General features: G+C 41.3%; 1 protein-coding gene and 1 non-coding gene across 3 annotated transcripts in view; one reads left to right on the top strand and one right to left on the bottom strand.

Annotated features, from left to right (window-relative positions):
- The first annotated feature begins 1,594 nt into the window (after positions 1-1,594).
- On the top strand, positions 1,595-1,676 carry TRNAS-UGA (transfer RNA serine (anticodon UGA)). Its single transcript has one exon. It is a non-coding gene; the product is annotated as a tRNA-Ser (tRNA).
- A 398-nt stretch (positions 1,677-2,074) lies between these two features.
- The window catches only part of LOC149003426 (frataxin, mitochondrial-like), a 58,499-nt gene continuing 40,531 nt past the window's right edge, over positions 2,075-20,042 (bottom strand). For both annotated transcript variants that reach the window (XM_089137548.1, XM_089137547.1), the window contains exons 2-6: positions 5,244-5,653; positions 4,257-4,329; positions 4,131-4,178; positions 3,945-4,039; positions 2,075-3,453 (exon numbers count right to left, since the gene is read on the bottom strand). In XM_089137548.1, the coding sequence (XP_088993674.1) occupies positions 3,324-3,453; positions 3,945-4,039; positions 4,131-4,178; positions 4,257-4,329; positions 5,244-5,491 (594 nt within the window). In that variant the 5' untranslated portion in view covers positions 5,492-5,653 and the 3' untranslated portion in view covers positions 2,075-3,323. The remainder of the gene's footprint in view (positions 3,454-3,944; positions 4,040-4,130; positions 4,179-4,256; positions 4,330-5,243; positions 5,654-20,042) is intronic.

The following is a 20,042-nucleotide window of genomic DNA, read 5'->3' as shown; positions in this document are numbered from 1 at the left end:
TATTTATTTATTTCCCTTGGAAGTTTAACTGTTCTCTTGTTTACTGGACAGTGGTGAACCAGGCTGCCAAATAAGAAGAAATCTTCAGAAGTCTGGGTTCCTTTTGTTGGAGACAATGTGTGTGTTCTCCTGGGATATTGTTCACCATCTTCCTCAACAAGTATTATTGTGTGAAATTGTTTCAGTAATCTAGTGTTAGCTACTTTCTTATTCCTTAGTATTAAATTCCCCTTGGGCAGTTTGTGTGAACTTTGCACTTTGTCCTAATGGATCAGTGTTGAATGATTGTCACTGTTGTAGACTCTTTACTGCATTCTGATTTGTGATGGATTACTGAAAATGGCAAGAATTATTTGGGCTGTACAGTCCCTGGACAAAATTTAGAAGCCGTTCAAAATAATTTCTGAAAGACCAACGCTTCCACATAAGAGGTCAGAGTTCGAAATCCCCTCAAAGACCAGGGGCGGAGCTCTTTTGTATATTAATTATATAAAACTTCTCAGAGGATGTAATTGTGGTGTGCACAAGCTGGGCCGGATGATCCTTAGATAAAATAATAATCATAATAATAATAATAATAATAATAATAATAATAATAATAATTTGTGTGAGTTGTTTATGTGTGCATTCTTGACTTTGCACTGAAGCTAATGAAGTGAAATTGTTTCACGGTCAAGTGAGATTATCTCGACCGAGATTTTGATCTGACGGGCCGAAGTCTTTTGCTCGACGGTCCTGCACATTAAATGCGTAGGACTAAAGCTAGGTCCCTAGTGAAGTCCCCTGACTAGCAAACCTTATTAAAAGATCCTCGATGGTTGACATCATTACTTGGCTGTTAATTGGGGGATTACTTTTTGACCCTCACATAGAAATGAAGTTTAAAATTTGATATGAAATTATTAATAATCCTTAATCCTATTCTTTATTTAAAATTTCATTTTTGAGATATGGGTGAAGAAATACTCTCTTCACCCATCCTTTTCACTTCTCAAAACACACTTCCATAAGAAAATGAAGAAATAGTCCACTTATCTTCTTCGATCAAGGTATGCTTATTTTTCTAATGCAATCTTTATTCATTCTTAGTAGCCGGTAGCCCTAGGAGTAATTTAGATTAGAGGAACTAAAAAAACTAGGATTAAGGAGTAATTCAAATTAAAGTAACTAGAAGAGTTAGGAACACATCTAAAATAACTTCTACAAGAAATGATGAGAAAAAGATATGCATGGCATAGGCCTTGTATTTAGTATAAGCTCGACTAGACTTGATTAGAAGATAAGAATTCATTTAGGCAACTCCATTTAGTTGGGATAAGGTTTGCATTGTTGTGGTTGGTGAATGGTCCTTAAAATCTTCCGCATGATTTGAGATATTGACAAATTCCTTACAATATCAATTTGTATTAGAAGTCGCATTTGTTGGTGGACTATAGCTATAACCAGAGATCAAGCCATCAAACTAGTCTTAGAGTTGTTGAGACTAATGGTGCACAGAAAATTTGCTTTCTGAACTCCCCGCTGTGCAAGGTTAGGGATCAGGTTCCCCCAGCTCAGTGATGTATATTATAAAACAACACATTGCAACATGAGCGTCGATATGTCCGAGTGGTTAAGGAGACAGACTTGAAATCTGTTGGGCTTCGCCCGCGCAGGTTCGAACCCTGCTGTCGACGAAAATATTTTTCAACTTACTGAAATATCCTGCAGCACCACATAGAAGTGATTAAAAATGCAATTTGAAAATTTTCCCCTTAGAAAGAAAAAACAATTTATCTGAAAGTTTTATGCACCAGATTGAAGTCCCTAATTTTAGATCTGCAACTTTGCTGAAGTTTCTCTTGCTTCTGCAATTTCTTCTTTCTTTTGATATCCCATCGGTGGTGGATAAAAAAAGAGGATTCAACGATTTTCTATGACATTTTGTAGGTTTGGCAATTTTTTGGGAATTTCCAATGATATTTGGTCAATCTCCGGCAAATCATCTTACATTGATATCAGCAAAACTTCCAATATTTTGCCTAGGAAAACGAAAATAAACTGAATAGACCAAAATGCCCTTCAAAACCTTAGGCGACCCATAACTTCCCCGTTTTCAACTCTAAATTGAGTGCTTATTGCAGTCATGTTCTTGTGAAGAGTACAAGTGCCAACAATATTTGCTATATCAGAAAATCTCCAAAATTTTATCCACGAAAATGAAAAATAAACCAGAAAGACCAAAATGCCCTTAAATTAAGAGACCCTTAACTTTTCGGTTTCAGATCCAAATCTAAGCGCCAATCATGGCCATGTGCCTGTGAAGATTACGACTACCAGTAAAATATGTTGTATCAGTTAAATCTCCACTATTTTACTCTAGAAAACAAAACATAAAAAGACCAAAATGCCCTTCAAGTTTTATGAAGCTCTCCATTTCAGCTCTCAATTGAACACCGATCCTGGCCCACATTTACCACTACTGGTGAAATTCACCCCGATATAATATCCACTACATGAGTGAACAAGAATAACTTAAAAAGACCCAAATGCCCTTCAAATTTAAGCGAACAATGACTTCCTTGTTTTAGCTCCAAGTTGTGCATTGATCATAGCCGTGTGTCTATGACGGAGTTTGTCACATCAGCAAAATATCCACTTTTTACATAAGATATCAAAAATAATTTGAAAACCAAAATGCCCTAGGCAACCCATAACTTCTCTGTTTCAGCTCCGATTTGAGCGCCGTTCACAGCCATGTGTCCGTGATGACGATTAATACTAACAAAACTTTCCCATATCAACTAGACTTCCAATATTTTAGATAATAAAATGAGAATAACTCAAACAAACCTAAAAGCTGTTCGAATTTGGGCGACCCTACTTTTCTTTTTTAACTCTGGATTGAATTGCGTTCGTGGCTATGCTTTCGCAATGATTATCACTACCAAGAAAATATACAATATCAACAAATCTTTAGTATTTCACATGGCAAAATGACAATACTTCTTTAGAAAGACCAAAATGTCCTTCAAATTTAGGCAACCCGTAACTTCTCCATTTCAACTCGAAATTAGGGTTGATTGTGGCCATTTGTCCATGATGATTCCACTACTACCGTATCAGCAAATTGAGCGCCGATTATGGCCATGACCGCACCACGAATATGCTAAATCACCAAAATGCCCTTGCGAGTTATATCAAACCAAATTACAATTTAGGCTGTAACTAGTCCTTCAAATTTTCCAGCCAAAAGACATTGATACAGAATATTCAAGCGTTCAACCCAAAAAAATAACGTTCCCAAGCATAAGTCCAACACTCATAGCTAGATTTACAGGACTTTATGAAAGAGGTATAGGGGTACCACAAAGTTGTTCCAATTCACTTTCCAAAAGTTGTAGCAAATCTGCTTTGGTTCGTCTGTAAATCCAAGATTGGCTACTGCTATCCCAATCGAACCTAGCTGGACCACTGCAACACAAATCAAACATGCCAAAGTTCAAACACTAATAAGATACAACTCAGACAAAATTGTGTTGGCAGAAAGCAATGGTGATTTGAGTGTGTCTAGAAATGGCATAGTGGTTCTGCAGCTGTGAAAGTCTGGTAGCATTCACCTTGAACAAAACCCACAGGTACAATTACTACTTGTCAACTCAAATTAACTCACCAATTGAATAAAGCCCCTGTACTAATTTCCAAAAATAGGTGCTGGCCATTTATAGGCCTGTGATTCATAAGAACTATACAATTTAATTTTACAGAACAAGCTCTATTAAACAGCAATTTATAATGAAAGGATGCTCTGAGAGTTTAAGACTACCAAGATATTCAAAGAGGAAAGGTCATACAGAGTAAAATGAAACCATAGTTGGAAAAAATTATGCAACAGCAGCCAAATACTAGAATGAAAATCAGATTAATGTACTAAAGCAGAAAGCTTAGATATAAGTAGCAAATACCTCACTGGAGAAGACAACCAAATCTGTCTGTTCGGTGTTTGTTTGTTTAGCACATATGTTCCCAAATTCCCAAGCTTAACTGTTAAAACCTGATTCTGTGAAATAAAAATTACCCAAAATTAATAAAAAAAGGGTGTCCATAGGGAAAATCTAGTGAAGGTGCCTGCACCAGTCAATCATACTTACCGCATAGTCGATGTCAAAACCATCAATTTGGATGTTATCACCATATTCCTGTAAGAAACGAATAAGTAAAAGTTAATATTTTTAACAACTTCTCATTGCTGATGTGAATTCAGTAACAAGAATCACCTCCAATTTCTCTTGCAAATCATGTATTGTAGCATCAGCCAATCTATGAAACTCATCCTCCTCAAGAAGAGAACTGTATTTGACATTATAAATTTGCCAAATCAGTGCTTCATCAGTTTCAAGGACATGGTCCACATAAGAGATTGAATCTAAGCAAACTTAATTTGAAGACAAGAACCACATTTTAACAAATTCATCAAGGAGTATACATAGATAGGAAGATACAATTTCAAACATATCCACATGCATGTTTCATAGGAAGATAAATTGTTGCTATAAAGTTAGGACCCGTTTGATAACTCATCAAGTGTTCCTGCTTCGAAAAACACTAGAAACAATTCTGAGTGTTTCTGGAAGCAAAAACACTAGGTGTTTGATAAAACTTGCTTTCAAAAGTAGGACCAATAACCGTAGGTCTTTATAAAATCTGTTTCTTGAACAAATTTGGAAATTGTAATAAAATTTACAAAAATTGCCATTGTTATGTTTAGAGTGCCGAATTCCATAAATACCATTTTAAAACTATTTCACTTAAACCCAACTCGAACCCAATTTTTGCTTCGAGAAACACTGTCACCACAACAACCAAGCCATTTTTATGTTTAGAGTGCCAAATTCCACAAATGCCCCTTTTAAAACTATTTCACTTAAACCCAACCTGCACCCAAACTTTGGTTCAAGAAACAGTTGTGTCAAAAAGTGTTTTTAGAAGGAAATATATATATATATATATATATTTTTTATTATAAATTTCAATTTATGTTGCAAAAATCATGCAAAACAAAACGGTTTTCAGCTGATTTTTCTGCTTCTTGAAGCAAGAAAACACCATAGACTGTTTTTTGGAGGGTTATCAAACTGGTCCTTAATAGTTTCAAAGCAATACACAGGTTATGGGGAGAGGATTGTTGTGGGGCAAGGGAACAAATTCAGCAAACCAATTAACAAACTTGTTGAGTCATTGAATTAAGAGGAGATATAACACACCCATAATCAATGGCAGCAGGTCCTTGAGAATCATTGGCATTCACAGACCGAGAGCAGAAAACCCTATAAGCAAATGCTGCTGTTGATGGTGGTGGCAATTCAGGAGCTTTTGAGTCTTCTGGGAGACACAAAGAAGGGAGAATAGAGAAAGGAGTGGAACATCTTTGTCTATGGAGATGGGAAGATGAATAGGATTCCAATGCTAACAATCGTCGTAATGACAAGCACTTTCTCATCAATAACAACATAATTCCCTTACAGCATGAAGTTGAATTGTTCTTCCTCTTCGGCTACTGCTGCTGGGTGCAGGATGTTAAAACCAGATTGTCAAACCAATTCCAGTTGCAGGAGTCCAAAAGCTTTTACTTGCACCTTATGCAGGAGTCAAATGCTTCAGTAGGCATGGACACCTGGCAAGAAGAGTAGAAGACCCATCAAACTCATGACCAAGTTCTGGAAAATCATAGGACCTAAAAATAATAGTGCGGTCTGTAAATTAACACAAGAAATAGAAGCAAGGACACACTAACAGTTTACCTAAGAATACCACGATTTTAGCCATAGGATGTTGTAATTTCAATCCAAAATTGCTGAACGCATATCTTGCATTACAATCTAGATAATGAACATAGCAACCAAAGCACTCAGATAGACAGTACTTTTCTCCTCGGGAAATCCAAATCTGTAGTATCTCTTCTATCTCAGTGTCAGTCATCCCTTTCCTTCCATTCACTACCCCCAAAGAAAACTCTCCTCTCCTCGCTCACAGATGTTCTCCTTTTCAACTTCGACAAAGGAGTGAAAGATTTTGGATCCATTAGCTATGACTTGTTACATAGAACCCCATGTAGTTGGGACAAGGGTGCTTCTTGTTGTTGTTGTTCTCTACAAAAGTCTCATTGCTAAAAGGATCCCAAAGTGGAGAACTTACCTTGTTCTTCTACTTCTTTGGGTACTTTTCATTCCTTTTGCAGTTTCTTACTATTTGGTTCGAATTTTAGATCAGACGCAAATACAGTGAGAGCAGATACAAAGAAATAAAACTTTACCAATTCTTGGTTCACTCATCCACTCATTAGAGTTCCATTGATTGAAATTAGGGTTCATCTAACACCATTTCTGCTATATGGATTGAAGAATTAGGAATTCTCTTCTCTTTTTTTTTTTGGGGGCGGGGGGAAGAAAACTTTTACCATTTTTTTCTTTGTGGCTCTGTAACTTGTCAATGATAGATTGACAGTTCCCCCAGGTCTGCTTGCATATTCTTCTTGAGGTGCCTTACTGAGTTGATTAGCAACAATTGGAACTTTTATCAGTTATGAGATCTCTCAGGTAAGGAAACATTTTACGCTCCTATAGACCTAAAGGTTTAGGCTTCAAAAACTCAATGAATTTAGAATTGCAGTGATGTAAAAATGACCAGCAATGGTGAAAACTCGATAAAAGTAAAGCAGTAGATTAGATGGCTATGAAACTATGTTTGAATGTCATTATTACAACCAATTCTAACCCCTTTGAAATTGGTTGGAATTATGAAGTATTCACCTATAGAATAAGACACCAAAACTCTGTAGGTCAATGGAAACTTCTTATAAGCAGTAGCGATAGGCTTAAACCGATTAGGATATGAAAACATCAGAGAAATGTACAATGTCAACTTTGTGATCTTTCAGTATTTAACTTTTAGTTTTCCTTTTCAGTCTATGTTAAGTTCTAAGGAGTCATACCTGGAATAGAAAAACTTTCAAGTTCACGGAAGCAGAGCATTGGCTTGATTTTCGATTAGGAATTACCCGTGGAATATGATTTGAAATTAAGTACTAGTGGAGTACACAAATATAGTCCCTCTACGGAGAAGCAATTTAATCCAAATTGAAGAATTAGAAGAACTAGGGGCAAACCTAAGATAACCTTAAGAAAAGTGGTGAGAAATGATTGGAAGGCAAGACTCAATGTAGCCGACCCCATTTAGTTGGGACAAGGCTTCTTGTTGTTGTTGGAGACTACATATATATATAAGACAGTAGGCCATACTCATGATTTTGAAAGCTACTGTGTAGCACAACCAGAAGTTACTGTTCATGCTACAGTAACATGAACAGTACCTAGATGATAATTTTCATATTTAGTGGGCCCCAAGTCTAGCTTGAGTGGAGATAGATTCAAATTTGGAGGGCCCAAAGTCCAGCTTGGAGGTGATAAAATAGGAACTGTTTTCGTGGGAGTTTTAGAGATAATTTAGGATTTTGTTATTTATTTATTGGGATAATTATGTAATTACATTTTTAATTCGATATCTAAGGTCAGTTTTAAATTCCTAAGCGACCTAATATGATCAGTTTTTTGTTAGTTTTAAATTACCAAGAGTCCTACTATAGTTGTTTTTTCATATTGAAGAATGTCTCTTTTATTATTTAAACATTTGTAATCAACTTTATTGAGGATAGAATACAAAAATATGAATTGAAGCTTTGGCTTTGTGCATTTGCAGCCCCCTTCTTTGCTCTTTTCTTCTTCTTCTTCTTATGAGTGTTCTGCTCTCTCTTCCTCTTCTTCAAGACTAATTCTTCTAAGATTTCCCCTTCTTCTCCTTATTTTTTTTATCCATCTTTCTTCTCTATTTTGTCCCCCGTTAATTGGTATTAGAGCCCAAACGTGGGTAAATCTCTTCTTTATCTCTTCCCTACTTCCCTTCCTGCTTGAGATCTTTCTACTCTTCATCCTTTTTTTCTTTCCCCTAATTTCTCTACTTGGTAATTGTGAACAATGTTGTAGCAATCCATCAAAGCTTGTTTTTGTGGAAGCAAATCGAGTAAGGCAGATTTTAATGAAACTCGAGGACGAGTTTTTTTTTTAATAGATGGAGAAATTGATGTAGCACAACCAGAAGTTATTGTTTCATGCTATAGTAACGTGAATAGTAACCTAGATGATAATTTTCATATTTGGTGGGCCCCAAGCTTGCAAGGAGATAGATTCAAATTTGGTGGGCCCAAAGTCCAGCTTGTGAGTAGATAAAATAGAAACGGTTTTTGTGGGAGTTTTAGAGATAATTTAGGATTTTTTATTTATTTGTTGGGATAATTATGTAATGAGATTTTTAATTCGATATCTAAGGTCAGTTTTAACTTCCTAAGTGTCCTAATATGATCAGTTTTTTGTTAGTTTTAAATTACCAAGAGTCCTACTATAGTTGTTTTCGTATTGAAGAATGTCTCTTTTATTCTTTAAACAGTTATAATCAGCTTATTGAGGATGGAATAGAAAAATATGAATTAAAGCTTTAGCTTTGTGCATTTGCAGCCCCCTTCTCTCCTCTTTTTTCTTCTTCTTCTTATGAGTATTCTCCTCTCTCTTCTTCTTCTTCTAAGATTTTTCCTTCTTCCCCCTATCTTCTTTATCCATCATTCTACTCTATTATGTCCCCCGTTAGCTACCAAAGTCCAGTTTTCCAACCATTTGGATGAGTGGATTCTTAGGTTGCCTAGATTCCATGGATTGATCATAAGTGGATTCCAGTATTTAACCTTTCTACTTAGTCCACCCATTCTCAGGTCGGTCCTTTAATCTACAGCTGGGTTACAAACTTATGAATACACCGGACTCAAACTCATTGCATCTAGCGACAGCTCGGTTAATAGGCATCTGCTAAATCATAAATGACATTAATTTAGACAGACAAAATTTTGAGAAAATCATCCAATCCCACTAATGTAATTTGGTAATTTCCCTAGACTTAGGGTTAGCCCAGGAAATTCCAGCAAAAGGGGAAGGCTGAAACAAAAGGTTTTGGGGTTATTTTGAGGCACAAATGATGGCTGTGCTCAGGGATTCAGGTCTAAAATTGATCAGTTTAAGATTTTAAAAATTCTGCAGAAACACTCCACGAAGATTGGGGTAGATAGGGCTGCTTTGGGTAAATAACTGTAGGAATAGACTCAACAGTTTGGGGCGATCCTTGGGGGGGGGGTGTGGAGAGTGTGAAATCCCACCTAACCCTAACCTTGCTGCTGTGCCAAATGCATACATACCATATGCATTGTTTGATTTATCCTCTGTCGTATGAGTTGCCTAGCTTCGTTTGGTAGAAGTTTACCCCTGAAGCTGATCTATTCTCTCTTCTATTTCTTCTAGTGCCTTCTTTTCCCTTTGATAGGAGGGTGACCTTAAGTCATTCCTATGACTGATCCTTCTATCCCTGTTGTTCTAGAGTGGATCTCCATACACTCTATAACCTTTGTGAATTCTCCACATGATGATTTCGAAGGGAAATTAAGTGTGATCTTCATGATTTGTTAACCCTTCTAATTGTTTCCGATTTCAAAGCATGTTAGATTTACTCCTCTGTTTTTCCTACAAAAGACTTATTGTTATTTGTCCCTCGAAGAAAATTTTGAGAGAAGGAAGTCAATATAAAAGCAAAGTATCTCCATCTCTTTGGAAGCCAACTACTCTCCCAATTTCGAGGACGAAATTATTCTAGGGGGGGGGGGAGAATGTGAAATCCAGCCCAAACCTAACCTAGACACCCTATCTGTTTTGGGTGAAGAGGGATTTGTTTGATGCTTGACCTTGAAATTGGACCTTAAGTACTGGTCTAGAACTTCTTCGAGAGCCGGATACTGAGATGATCACCTTAAGAGCTCCCCAGCCAAGCTAATAATTGAGATGCCTGCACTCACAAGGAAAACAACAACAGTCCGGCCAAGTTTGGGCCGGGGAACCGTCTCCGACGCTCAAGTCAACCTAGGCAACAATAAGAGTTCTTGAGAGAGTTATCAAGAACATAATGAATAATTAATCAGATGATTTCTCGTACCTTTCTCCATGTAGGAGGTGGGTTTATATAGAAGTTACTTGGAGGCGGCGCTTCCTTGAGTTTCGGATCGACAGTTGAAGAGTGAGTGGAATATCTTTGAAATAACGGCTCCTTCTTTGTCGGACCAGATAGAGCCGTTATTTAATGACTCATCTCCCCAATTCTCGTAACGGCCTCCTTGAGTAGTTATCTGTTGTTAACTCCTCTGACTTGGTCATCCTCAACGGTATGTTGGACTTAGTCTTTGGACTCATGAGTGTACTCCGAATGGGTCTCCCGAGTCGTCTCCTTTTTTCTTCCCGAAGAGGGGTGTGTGCTACTCCCGACAGGGTTCCCTAGGTCTTCTTTATTAGAGGACCTTTATGTCCCGCGTGGGGGTGTGTTTTTGTCCCGAGGGGGCTCTCGGGATACATGCTTCTCCACAACAGAGCCCCCTATTCCGTGCGTTCGGTCTCCCGAGCGTATGGAATGCTTATGTTTCCTACAAAATCTGTATGATTATTACACTTCCTACCTTTCAACCACCGTAATAACTTCTCCACGATCGCCCATCATCCTTGATATAGAATGTCAACTCAACAGCTGATTGAATGGGACCAACGACAAGGAAGCATGATCCTAAGAGAAACAATAGCCCTTTTCGAGCTAACTTACCAAATACATAAAAGGTAACACTTACAACATAAAAGCATACACATACCCCTCCGGTAAGCATCCAATACACTCTGAGTTTAATCTTGTGTAGCTTTTGCACGAGACCTCACTCTATTCGTCATCTGAATTTGCCATCGGAGGCGGCTACCCGGCATACAAGCCGGCCCGCATCTAACCTTTCTTGCAGGGCTCATTGTCCCGGATACGAGAGGAGGCTCAGTCGGATCCAAAAGTATAATTGATCCGCATCATATAGTCTTTTGTCGTAAACAAGTAAGATAAGATAATCCTAACCGTTGAGGCTCTTGACATCCGGACGTTCGATTAGGATTTTAAGGCCCTTGATCTTGTCCGTTAAAGTTCTTTCTTCTCAACCGTTGGATCGTGACTTTCGAAATTCCTCATCTTCACTATAAATAAAGGTATCATTTCATTTAAAAAATTCTTTGCTTGCTACTGTTTTTTCTTTGAGGTTCCATCTACTGCACCGGTAGCTCTCGATCTCTGCGTTCTGCTCCTCAAATCTTCAAACCAACTCTTAAAACAGTAAGTTTCCTTAACTCTTCTCGATTTTTCTTTGCCATTTCAATTCATGGATAAGTCGAAAATAGGTAAAGAATTATCCCGAGAGACCTCCCGTAGGGTGGTCCCGACTTCCAGCATTTTGGACCCCGAAGTTTCTTCCCGAACTCACTCCATGACTTATTCCAGTGAGGAAGATCTTCCCAATTATGCTAACTCTCAAAATGTTGTGAGAGCAGCTTCTGACTTAGCTAGGGATGACCCCCTTAATCAAGAACCTCTATGTTCTGACCTAGAACCTGATCTGGTTAATTTTAAGCCTTCTTCAATTTCTTCTTAAGTGGTTCGTCAGAGGCACTCTTTGCCTCGTCCTCCCCTCACGTCCCTCCGACTCTAGGAACCGTTGGCCTCCCTTCGCACGCGGAGAGATGCTTTCGGAAGAGGTAATCTCTGAGGAGAAGAATAAGCCGAAAACTCCCTCCCATATTGATTTTGATCGGAAGCTCTCAGGCCCCGCATTTTATCCTAGTGACCTTAAGCAAATTCACCTTAAGCGTTTAAGGGACTTTTGTGATATTCCAGCTGATTATTCTTTTTTTCTCCCGACTGGTTCTAGTCGGGTTGATGAACCTTCTGAAGAAACTTTTGCCCTTTACTTTGATGCCTTCTTGTGTGGCCTTTGTCTTCCCGTGCAGCGAATCATAGAAGATCTCCTTAAACATTATGGGATTTCACCTTCCAATCTAATCCCGAATAGCTGGAGAAATGTTACATGTTTCACCGGTTTTCGGTTATAATGTTGGAGTAAAGCCAACGTTTCCCCTCCTTCGTCAATTTTTTGAAGTCAAGAGTCAATCCCAACGGGGTTGGCTTTCTCTTAACCGTCGGGTGGTTGATGCGGTAGAGTGGTCGGGCAACATAGTTCTGCCAGGTACTATGCCAACATCCACCAAGGGGTGGAGGCACCATTTCTTTCATTGCAAGCCCCCTGTCCCGCCATCTTTCCCGACGGCTTTCGTGAGGAAAAATAACTTGGAGCTTGAAGAACCTAACAAGCTTGTTGAGTTGTCCGCCGCCGAAGAAGCGGCCCTAAAGAGGATTCTCTGGGTTAAAGGAGATTCAGCTGCAGTTCATGGGTACTCTTCGGAGTACCCCTCAATACTACAATTGTGGGGTTTCTCACCGGGTGAGCCCCTTGTTCTTTGACGTTCTTAAATCTTTCTGGTCTCTTTAATTTTCTTTTTCTAATCTCCTTTGCTTGCAGTGGCCAGCAGGTTGGATATTGATGCCCTTCGGGCTGTTGCCAGTGGGAATACCAAAGATGCGTTTGCCCGAAAGCCTGCTAAGAGGACTGCTGCCAAGATTACCAGTCCCGTTGTTCAAGCGTTAAGTGTTCCTAGTTCTACTAATCCTTCCGGATTTTGAAGAAGAGAGGCATTCCTGCTAGTCACGGGGGTGGTCCTCCTGAAGTGGGCGTCCCCCAAGCCTCTCTCTCAAGCCGCTTGGGTAGGCCTGCTAAACGCCCTTGGGATCCCGAAGGCGTTGCGGAAGAGTCTGCTGGGTCCCAACCACCCATAAGGATGGTACCCATTTTATAAAGCTTTAATAGATACAGGACTAAGGTTCACTCTCAATTCATGGACCCTAAAGTTCTTTCTTTGCAAACTCAACTGAACCATTATTGGAAATTCAGGATTTTTGATAATCAAATTGGAACCCTTAATTGATCCAAGGATTGTTCCCCCTTGCGACTTCCTGGTCGGCTATGACAACATCGTCGCCAAGAACCGTGTATTTAGTAAACTTATCACCCGGTCTGACCTGTTCTGCACACCACCATATATTGATATGGTGGGTAAGTGCAAAGAGAGGCCATGAGGACAAATAGCTACGCGGTTGACCAGCCACGAACGATATCTGAGATAACTTCCGTTTAACGAAGGGAACCTCAAAGACATTACATGCTAAAGCTGAATTTACAACGGCTGAGGCAAAGGATCTATCAAAAAGGTGAGCCATTACTTCGAACATAAAGACTAAAGGCCATCTATCGGTGGCCTACTTTAGATCGAAGGAATAGCACATCTTTTGGCCAACTAGGTAATCCAAAGGCCGGGTCCGATGAAAGGTTCCATCCATGGGTATCTTTCTAAGAACTGTGCCAACCCGATCATGAACCTGGAGACAATTACCTCTCGGTTTACATAATTACCTATGGCAAAGATCCTCCTCTTGCCTCCTCCCTCAATCACTTGACCTAGTCTCCAATAAACAAGGGGTAAACCGAGTTGCCGATGATTAGGCCAGGTAGGCCCTATGGCCTTCTCGAAGAAATCGAGATCCTAACCTGAAAATAACTTGTTATTAACATCATAGGCAAATCGGACCCGGTGAGGGAAGAGAATCCTTGAAGACCACTGCTTCCGCTTGGGTCCGTTCTGGTCTTGGAGTCAATGTATTCCAGGCGCCGACAAATAAGGACAAGTATCCCAGCGATTCTCGGCTTGTTCGGTTTGCCACCGGGCAACCTCTAGGATATCTTTCTTCTTGGCCTCTATTCTCGTTGTGCCATCACTTCATTGTGTGGTACTACACGGAAAAGGTCTATCCTAATCAAATCCTGTTTTCAAGCCTCAACTAGAACACAGGCTTGACCTTCCTGTCATCTTCCTATCTCATGAATCTTTGATAGAGAGTCGAGTAAAGGCGGCCCATTCTCGATATCAGCAAGATGAATGCCTCTCAGGCCACTGCATTCTCTTGTGTGCACCTCAGACTCCAGATCCCACGTCCCTGATCTTGGGTTTAGCCCACGTCCCGCTTCCCCCTCCAAAAAGAAAAGAATCGGTCATTCTGGATAAGTTCCCCAACGCCCCAAGAGGTATCCCTAAACCAACGTTTAGGGATTCCCCAAACATTGGTAACGTAACCAGGCAGTGACGGAACATGAATGAGACGCTCAACTCACAGGGACTAGATAGGGAACTCGTCACCTTAGGTGCGTGACGCGGCTCCACAAGCCTAAACTCGTGTGGATGTCTCCCCAACGTTGGATGAGGCTCTCCTCTCCACGTGTGATCCACGAGACCATCCCATCTCATCCTATCAGCACGCATTCCATCAATTCCAAGATTCAAGACAAGAAGTAGAATCAAGAATCAAGATCTTGATCTTGAATCATATTACTCGCGAGTCTTTCTTGTTTGTACCGATTCTTTAAGGATCTTGGGATAAAGATTAACACCTGACTCATTGTACTCATGACCCGGCAACTAATTTGATAAAGAGCACTATTCTTCTTACGAGTAGAGAGTTTACAAAGTGGCCCGGACAAGTGGGCACGAGTACTAAGAAGTCCAATAGGACTAAGGCCTCAATATTGAACCATTGAGTAGAGGACTCTAGCCAAATCAAGGACCAAGATCCCCACCAAAAAGTCGACCAAGAAATCACGTTTTGAGATCCGTTCTCAAAATTGGTCCAAAGTCAAGAGAAAAGATTCATGACCATCGAATAGCAAAGATAGGGACATGGTTCATTATGAGTTGATCCCATATACAAAGGGAAATAGAATGGCGCCAAACCAGAGGGTTATTGGAAGACAGCTTCTTTCATTGAGGAAGTCACCACACGGAAGTGGAAGCAGAGCCTAAGTGTTTGCGAAGCTAAAGAAGGCCTCAAAAGCAATCCCCATGCGCCGGACAAGAGGTGAACTTGAAGTGTGAAAATGAATGGATGCAGTTACCGTCAGGAATTTTATAAGAAATAGGTATGAACCAGTAAATGCTTGTAATGGATAAAGCAAAGACAGAACCATCTAAGAGGAGGGCATTCTATCTCGTAGTAGGGGTGGAAAGCCATGATGATTTCGAACAAGGACTGCAAAGCAACAAAACTAAAGCAGCATCACCAGAGAACCCAGAATAGGTCACTGGGCAAAAGAGAGCACAGATCCGCATCCTGGTAAGTTTGACGCCATTCCAAATGGCGCGCGGAGAAAACAATCGAAATGGCGTCATATGGAGGAGCTTTCAGAAAAGGCCCTGGATCACAGGGACAGCTCGGGAAGGCAGAAGCCAGCGAAGAAAACGGAAGGTTGCTTTGCCACCAACAAAGCGAAGCCAGCGAAGAAAAGAGACGTCTATAGAAGTATAGCCCTTTTGACTACAGCCCTGGTCTCCGACCACCCTATATAAAAGGGCTAACGCGCTTTACTTAAACAAGCAAGGGGTGAGCCCCAGCAAGCAAGAAGAAGATGCGCGTACGTTGCAACCAAGCACTTGGGCTCCGTAAAGCCTAGCTGCTCATAGACCACTCTCCCCCGATGGTCGAGAGGTTGTATGAAGATTCTCTCCTCTTTCCGTCCGCTCTTCCCGAAGTGAGCGAATTGCATGTAGAGATCCGTAGGGGCTTATAGTTTAATTGGTTGAAACGTACCGCTCATAACGGTGATATTGTAGGTTCGAGCCCTACTAAGCCTACCACCCCTAAAGTACAGTCGAAGTCCCCGCCACCCTGCGGATCTCAATGATGCGACGGCACCTGGAACCACACTGCTGCCGCTGCCCTTCGGGCACGCCTCCTACGCTTACCACTCACCTACGCTCTTGCGGCATGCCCCCTTCGGGCAAGACGGCGGCCATTTCCCACGCGAAGCAGCTGAGCGATAGCTCTTCGATCGCTATATTCTTGCGATAGCGAAGGTCAGATCAATCTGAGCGAAGTTACGGCTTTAGGCGAAGAGCGAGAGCGATTCTATAACTTATAGTTTTTGTTTTGTTCCCGAACAACGATCATTCATTACGGCCGGCCCGACCAAAGACTGAAAGCCCGGTCCGGGCAAGCTATATTATGGAACTGATCTGACCGAACTGGGAAAAATGGAACAAGATCTCGATCTCAATAAGGAATTGGAATCAGGAAGGGCCGGCAAGAATCAATGCGATAACGAGGGGCGATAGCGAAGGCGTGGTTCATCCTCTAAGATAGAGTAGATGCGAAGGTTCGGATCGAAGATCTTCGCGAGACGGCCCATGAATCTCGAGAATCGAGCGTGGGGCGCGTTAGCCCTACCGCATTCCGGCCCCGGGGCCAACAATTGGTCCTTTCTTTCTCTCGTCTTCTCTGTCTATTGAACAATATTCATTGCCTCACCTAAACGGCTATGTCAATAGTCATCGCCTTGCCCTTGTCTAATAAGCCGTCTGAAAGACGCATTGCCTCTTTCAGAGCCAATTCTTCAATGGCCTTTTCCTTTCCTTCTCTACTTCCCTCGAAACTCCCCGTAACTGCACTCGCCACTTCAATCGCTACAAGCCACCGGAGCAGATATAGCAATCGGAGCTGGAGCTTGGGGCGTTCTCTTTCGTTCCGGCTATCTCAACTCAGCCATTCCTGTTCGTTCGGCTGGCGGATCAGCTGATCTACGACCACCCTCTTCATGGTGAAATGGCGGAAGCGAGGCTATCTGGTCTAACGACCAGTGCGGAGGCGCGGCAGGGGATTCGTCGAGATAAAGATCACATCGTGGTTTTGGCCTGGCCCATTTCTCCTATTGCTGGGATTGCTGCCTCCGCATCGGATCACTCGGCTACCAAAAACCAATTTTGGGCCCTAAGTTTTCTGGCATCGAATCGAGCCCCAATTATGTCTGGTAGGAGAGGTAGGGAGGGTTCGGGTGCGGATGAGCGGGAAGAGGCGGGGATCGAATCATCGGCTTAACAGGCAGTTGAAAGGGAAGTAATGAGGTAGGGATTTGAATACCAAGGATCGGATGCATGGCCTGCCAACTTGATAGCTGCTTCAAATCCATCTATCTATGAACGAAAGAGGTAGCAATCTCCTCCTTGTGGTTAGTTTTTATAAAAAAGCAACAAGCTCATCCCCTCTTGATCCTGTGAATTCATTAGATGGGTCATCCCAACATTCGTTCCAATCCGATCAAGTATCGTTCCCCCCTTACGCAATAGGGGCCGCTTTTACGTCCGCTTTTCTCGTTGATTATTTAGTTGATCCCGTCGACCGAGAGACTGACGCCAGCCAGATAAGAATGTCTTTTATGGATTTCGAGTCGGGAATAGAGCAGTGGCGGGATCGTTGCTTGGTCCAAGCAAGAAAAGCGGATCACCACCCTATATAAAAAAAAGGGCGTTAGCGCTTCAACCCTAACCAAGCAACTCCATGAGCCCCGTTATTTATTATTTATATAGGATAAGATGTAAGGCGCGCGCCAGAACCAAGCAACGGCTAGCGCGCCAGAACATGAACTACAGCGCGCGCGCCAAGCTAATAATTGCGCCTTTTTAGGAGATTTTCAGCGGCCTTATTGAGAAGGCTGAAAATCTCCCATTTACTAACTAATAGGAAATAAGCTAAAGCCCCAAACCAGAATTGACTAAGAATTACCAAGTGCTTGGCCCAACCTAATAAAGGCGCCCCTTACTCAAATAAGTTGGCGGAATATATAGCCGTTGCGCCTTAGTGATCTACGACCAACGGCTATATATCTTGCTGAGTAAGTATTCATATTCTCTCCCGGTGCCACATCCCGCAGCAATGGACTAAGTCAGATTCAGATTGGCCCCTGTTGAGTTTTGGTTTTCTTGCTGGGCGCGCTAGCCGTTGCTTGTTTGATTCTTGCCTCCGTTTGCTGGTTCGGACAGCAATTCCTAGTAAAGGAAGAAAGAGCTCTTCTCTAGCTGGATTGGCAAAGCAAGGATAGCTACTAGTAAGACAGCTCCTAAGTTTATAAGACTAAAGCTACTTGTCGGAGCACAAATGGAGAAGGTCTTAGTACGGCTATTAGTACAGTTGATTAAGAAGGTCACTGATGTAAGGAAGCTATAGTGGCTAGTCTATACGGCTAGGCTAGTAGGAAAGGGAAGCGGAAAGAGAGAAGTAAAGAAGGTCTGTCTAACCGGATAGTCGAACAAGACAGTAAGTAAGGCAGAACTAGTAAGACAGAAAAGAAGAGGAAGAAAAAAGGTCACTATTCATAGAGTCAAGTAAGAAAGGAAAAGAAAGAAAGGTCTTTAGTTACAGTAGTCTGCCAGCCAGTAGTACCTGTAGTCAGAAAGCCGAAAGCCGCCCTTTTCGTAACTGGGAAGGGTATTGCCAACTATTCGCCAAGTAAGAGAGGAAAGAACAGATCTTTCTTACCGGCTGGCTAACCAGACAACTAGTCAATAGAAGAGGTATTCTCCCCTTTGCTAGCTTTACGAAATCTTTTCCTCTTTAACATGGAGCAGTACTACTATGAATAGAGGTAGATAACTACGAATAAATAGTTTTTTATAAAAATCTTTTTTATTTATTTTTTTATAGTAGGGTTTTTAAAAATTGCGTATATATAGTGCTCCGCTAGTCTGGGTTTCACATAAGCATTCCTGAGCTGTACGGACCTTAAGAATAAAGGCTTCAAACCAAGGGAAGGACTGTTTTCACATGCCACAGTTAGGAGTTTGAAGTACGATACTGACTGTTCACTTTCTCAAAATTGACTCCGTATAGTCTGTACCGGAGTGGTTAATCGTCAAAAGAACAACAATTGGTTGTTGCATTTCAATTCATGTAATGTAAAAGAGGGCTTTCTCGTCTCGCAGGCAGGGGTGAGCTTTCTCACTATACAATGACCACTACGAACGAAGGACCAACGACGATGAAGGAGGAGAAGGAGGAGGAGGAGGAGCTAATTCGGACGGTACGAAGAAATTCTGAGTTCATGCCACGACGATCTATATGGAAGGGCAGTTTTGTTGATGCATTCCTGTTGAGAATGCAGAAGAAAAGAGATCTTCTTTTGAACAGGAAAATTTGGTCACGTAGATCTTCTATTTCGCCGGAATTCGTTGATTGCTCCGTACGAATTTACAATGGAAAAACTCCTGTTCGTTGTAAGATCACTGAAGGAAAGGTTGGTCATAAATTTGGAGAGTTTGCTTCTACACGGAAACGAAGACCTTCGAGAACTAATATTGGACCGGGAAGAGAAAAGGGGAAAAAGTAAAGTCTAAGCGCATATGGCACGAAAAGGAAATCCGATTTCACATTTCATATTCACTCTTTTTTATTCTATAATCAAGTTTATAGTGAAATAAAAATATCTGATTCTAGTTGATTTAAAGTTAGTTGATTTAAAAAAAATTCCAAGCCGCCTCTAGCATTTCCATTTCGCGATTCAGATTCTGAGCGCGAATCTGTACATTCCTCAGAATCTGAAGAGGGAGGCCCGCACGACGGGCCTCGAATTGAGACTCGCCCCCCTGGGGGGGGGCTCGGGGGAACCTGTCCCCCGATCTCTTGCGGAAAACGAGGCGGCTCATCCCGCTCAACCGCTTACCGCTCGAGAGCGGGAGAGTGCTTCTTGCTCTAATTCTCAGGCTAGGGCCCGTCTGCTGCGGTATTACACCAACTACCATTTCTGGTTCCGGACCCGGACCCAGTCTCGTGCTCTTTCCGGATTTGGCTCTACAAAGAGCATGCGTCAAAAGATGCAAACGAAATTCTTCAAGGAGAAAACCATTTCTCTATAAAAAGAATTTCTCAAATTTAAGAACTCATCCAATCTGACGCAAGGCTCGGAGAGCCTTTTAATTCCAATAAAAAATTAGCGAATTTCTATTTTTCGTTAGTTAAGAGAGACAGAGATGAATACTCTATCTCATCTCTAACTCATTTCTTATCTGACCTTGAAAAACAAAAAGAAAAAAGATAGCAAGTTCTATGCACAAGTTTTCTCAGTTCTTTCTAATTCACAAGAATAGAAGCCTTTCTTTTCTTGAGTTGCAGAAATATGCAACAGGATA

Source organism: Hakea prostrata, chromosome 10 (genome assembly GCF_041222555.1).
Source record: "Hakea prostrata isolate BN-2017 chromosome 10, UWA_Hpros_2, whole genome shotgun sequence".
Taxonomy (NCBI): Eukaryota; Viridiplantae; Streptophyta; class Magnoliopsida; order Proteales; family Proteaceae; genus Hakea; species Hakea prostrata.
Note: the sequence above shows the minus strand (reverse complement) of the source record. Positions and strands in the feature narration are given on the sequence as shown.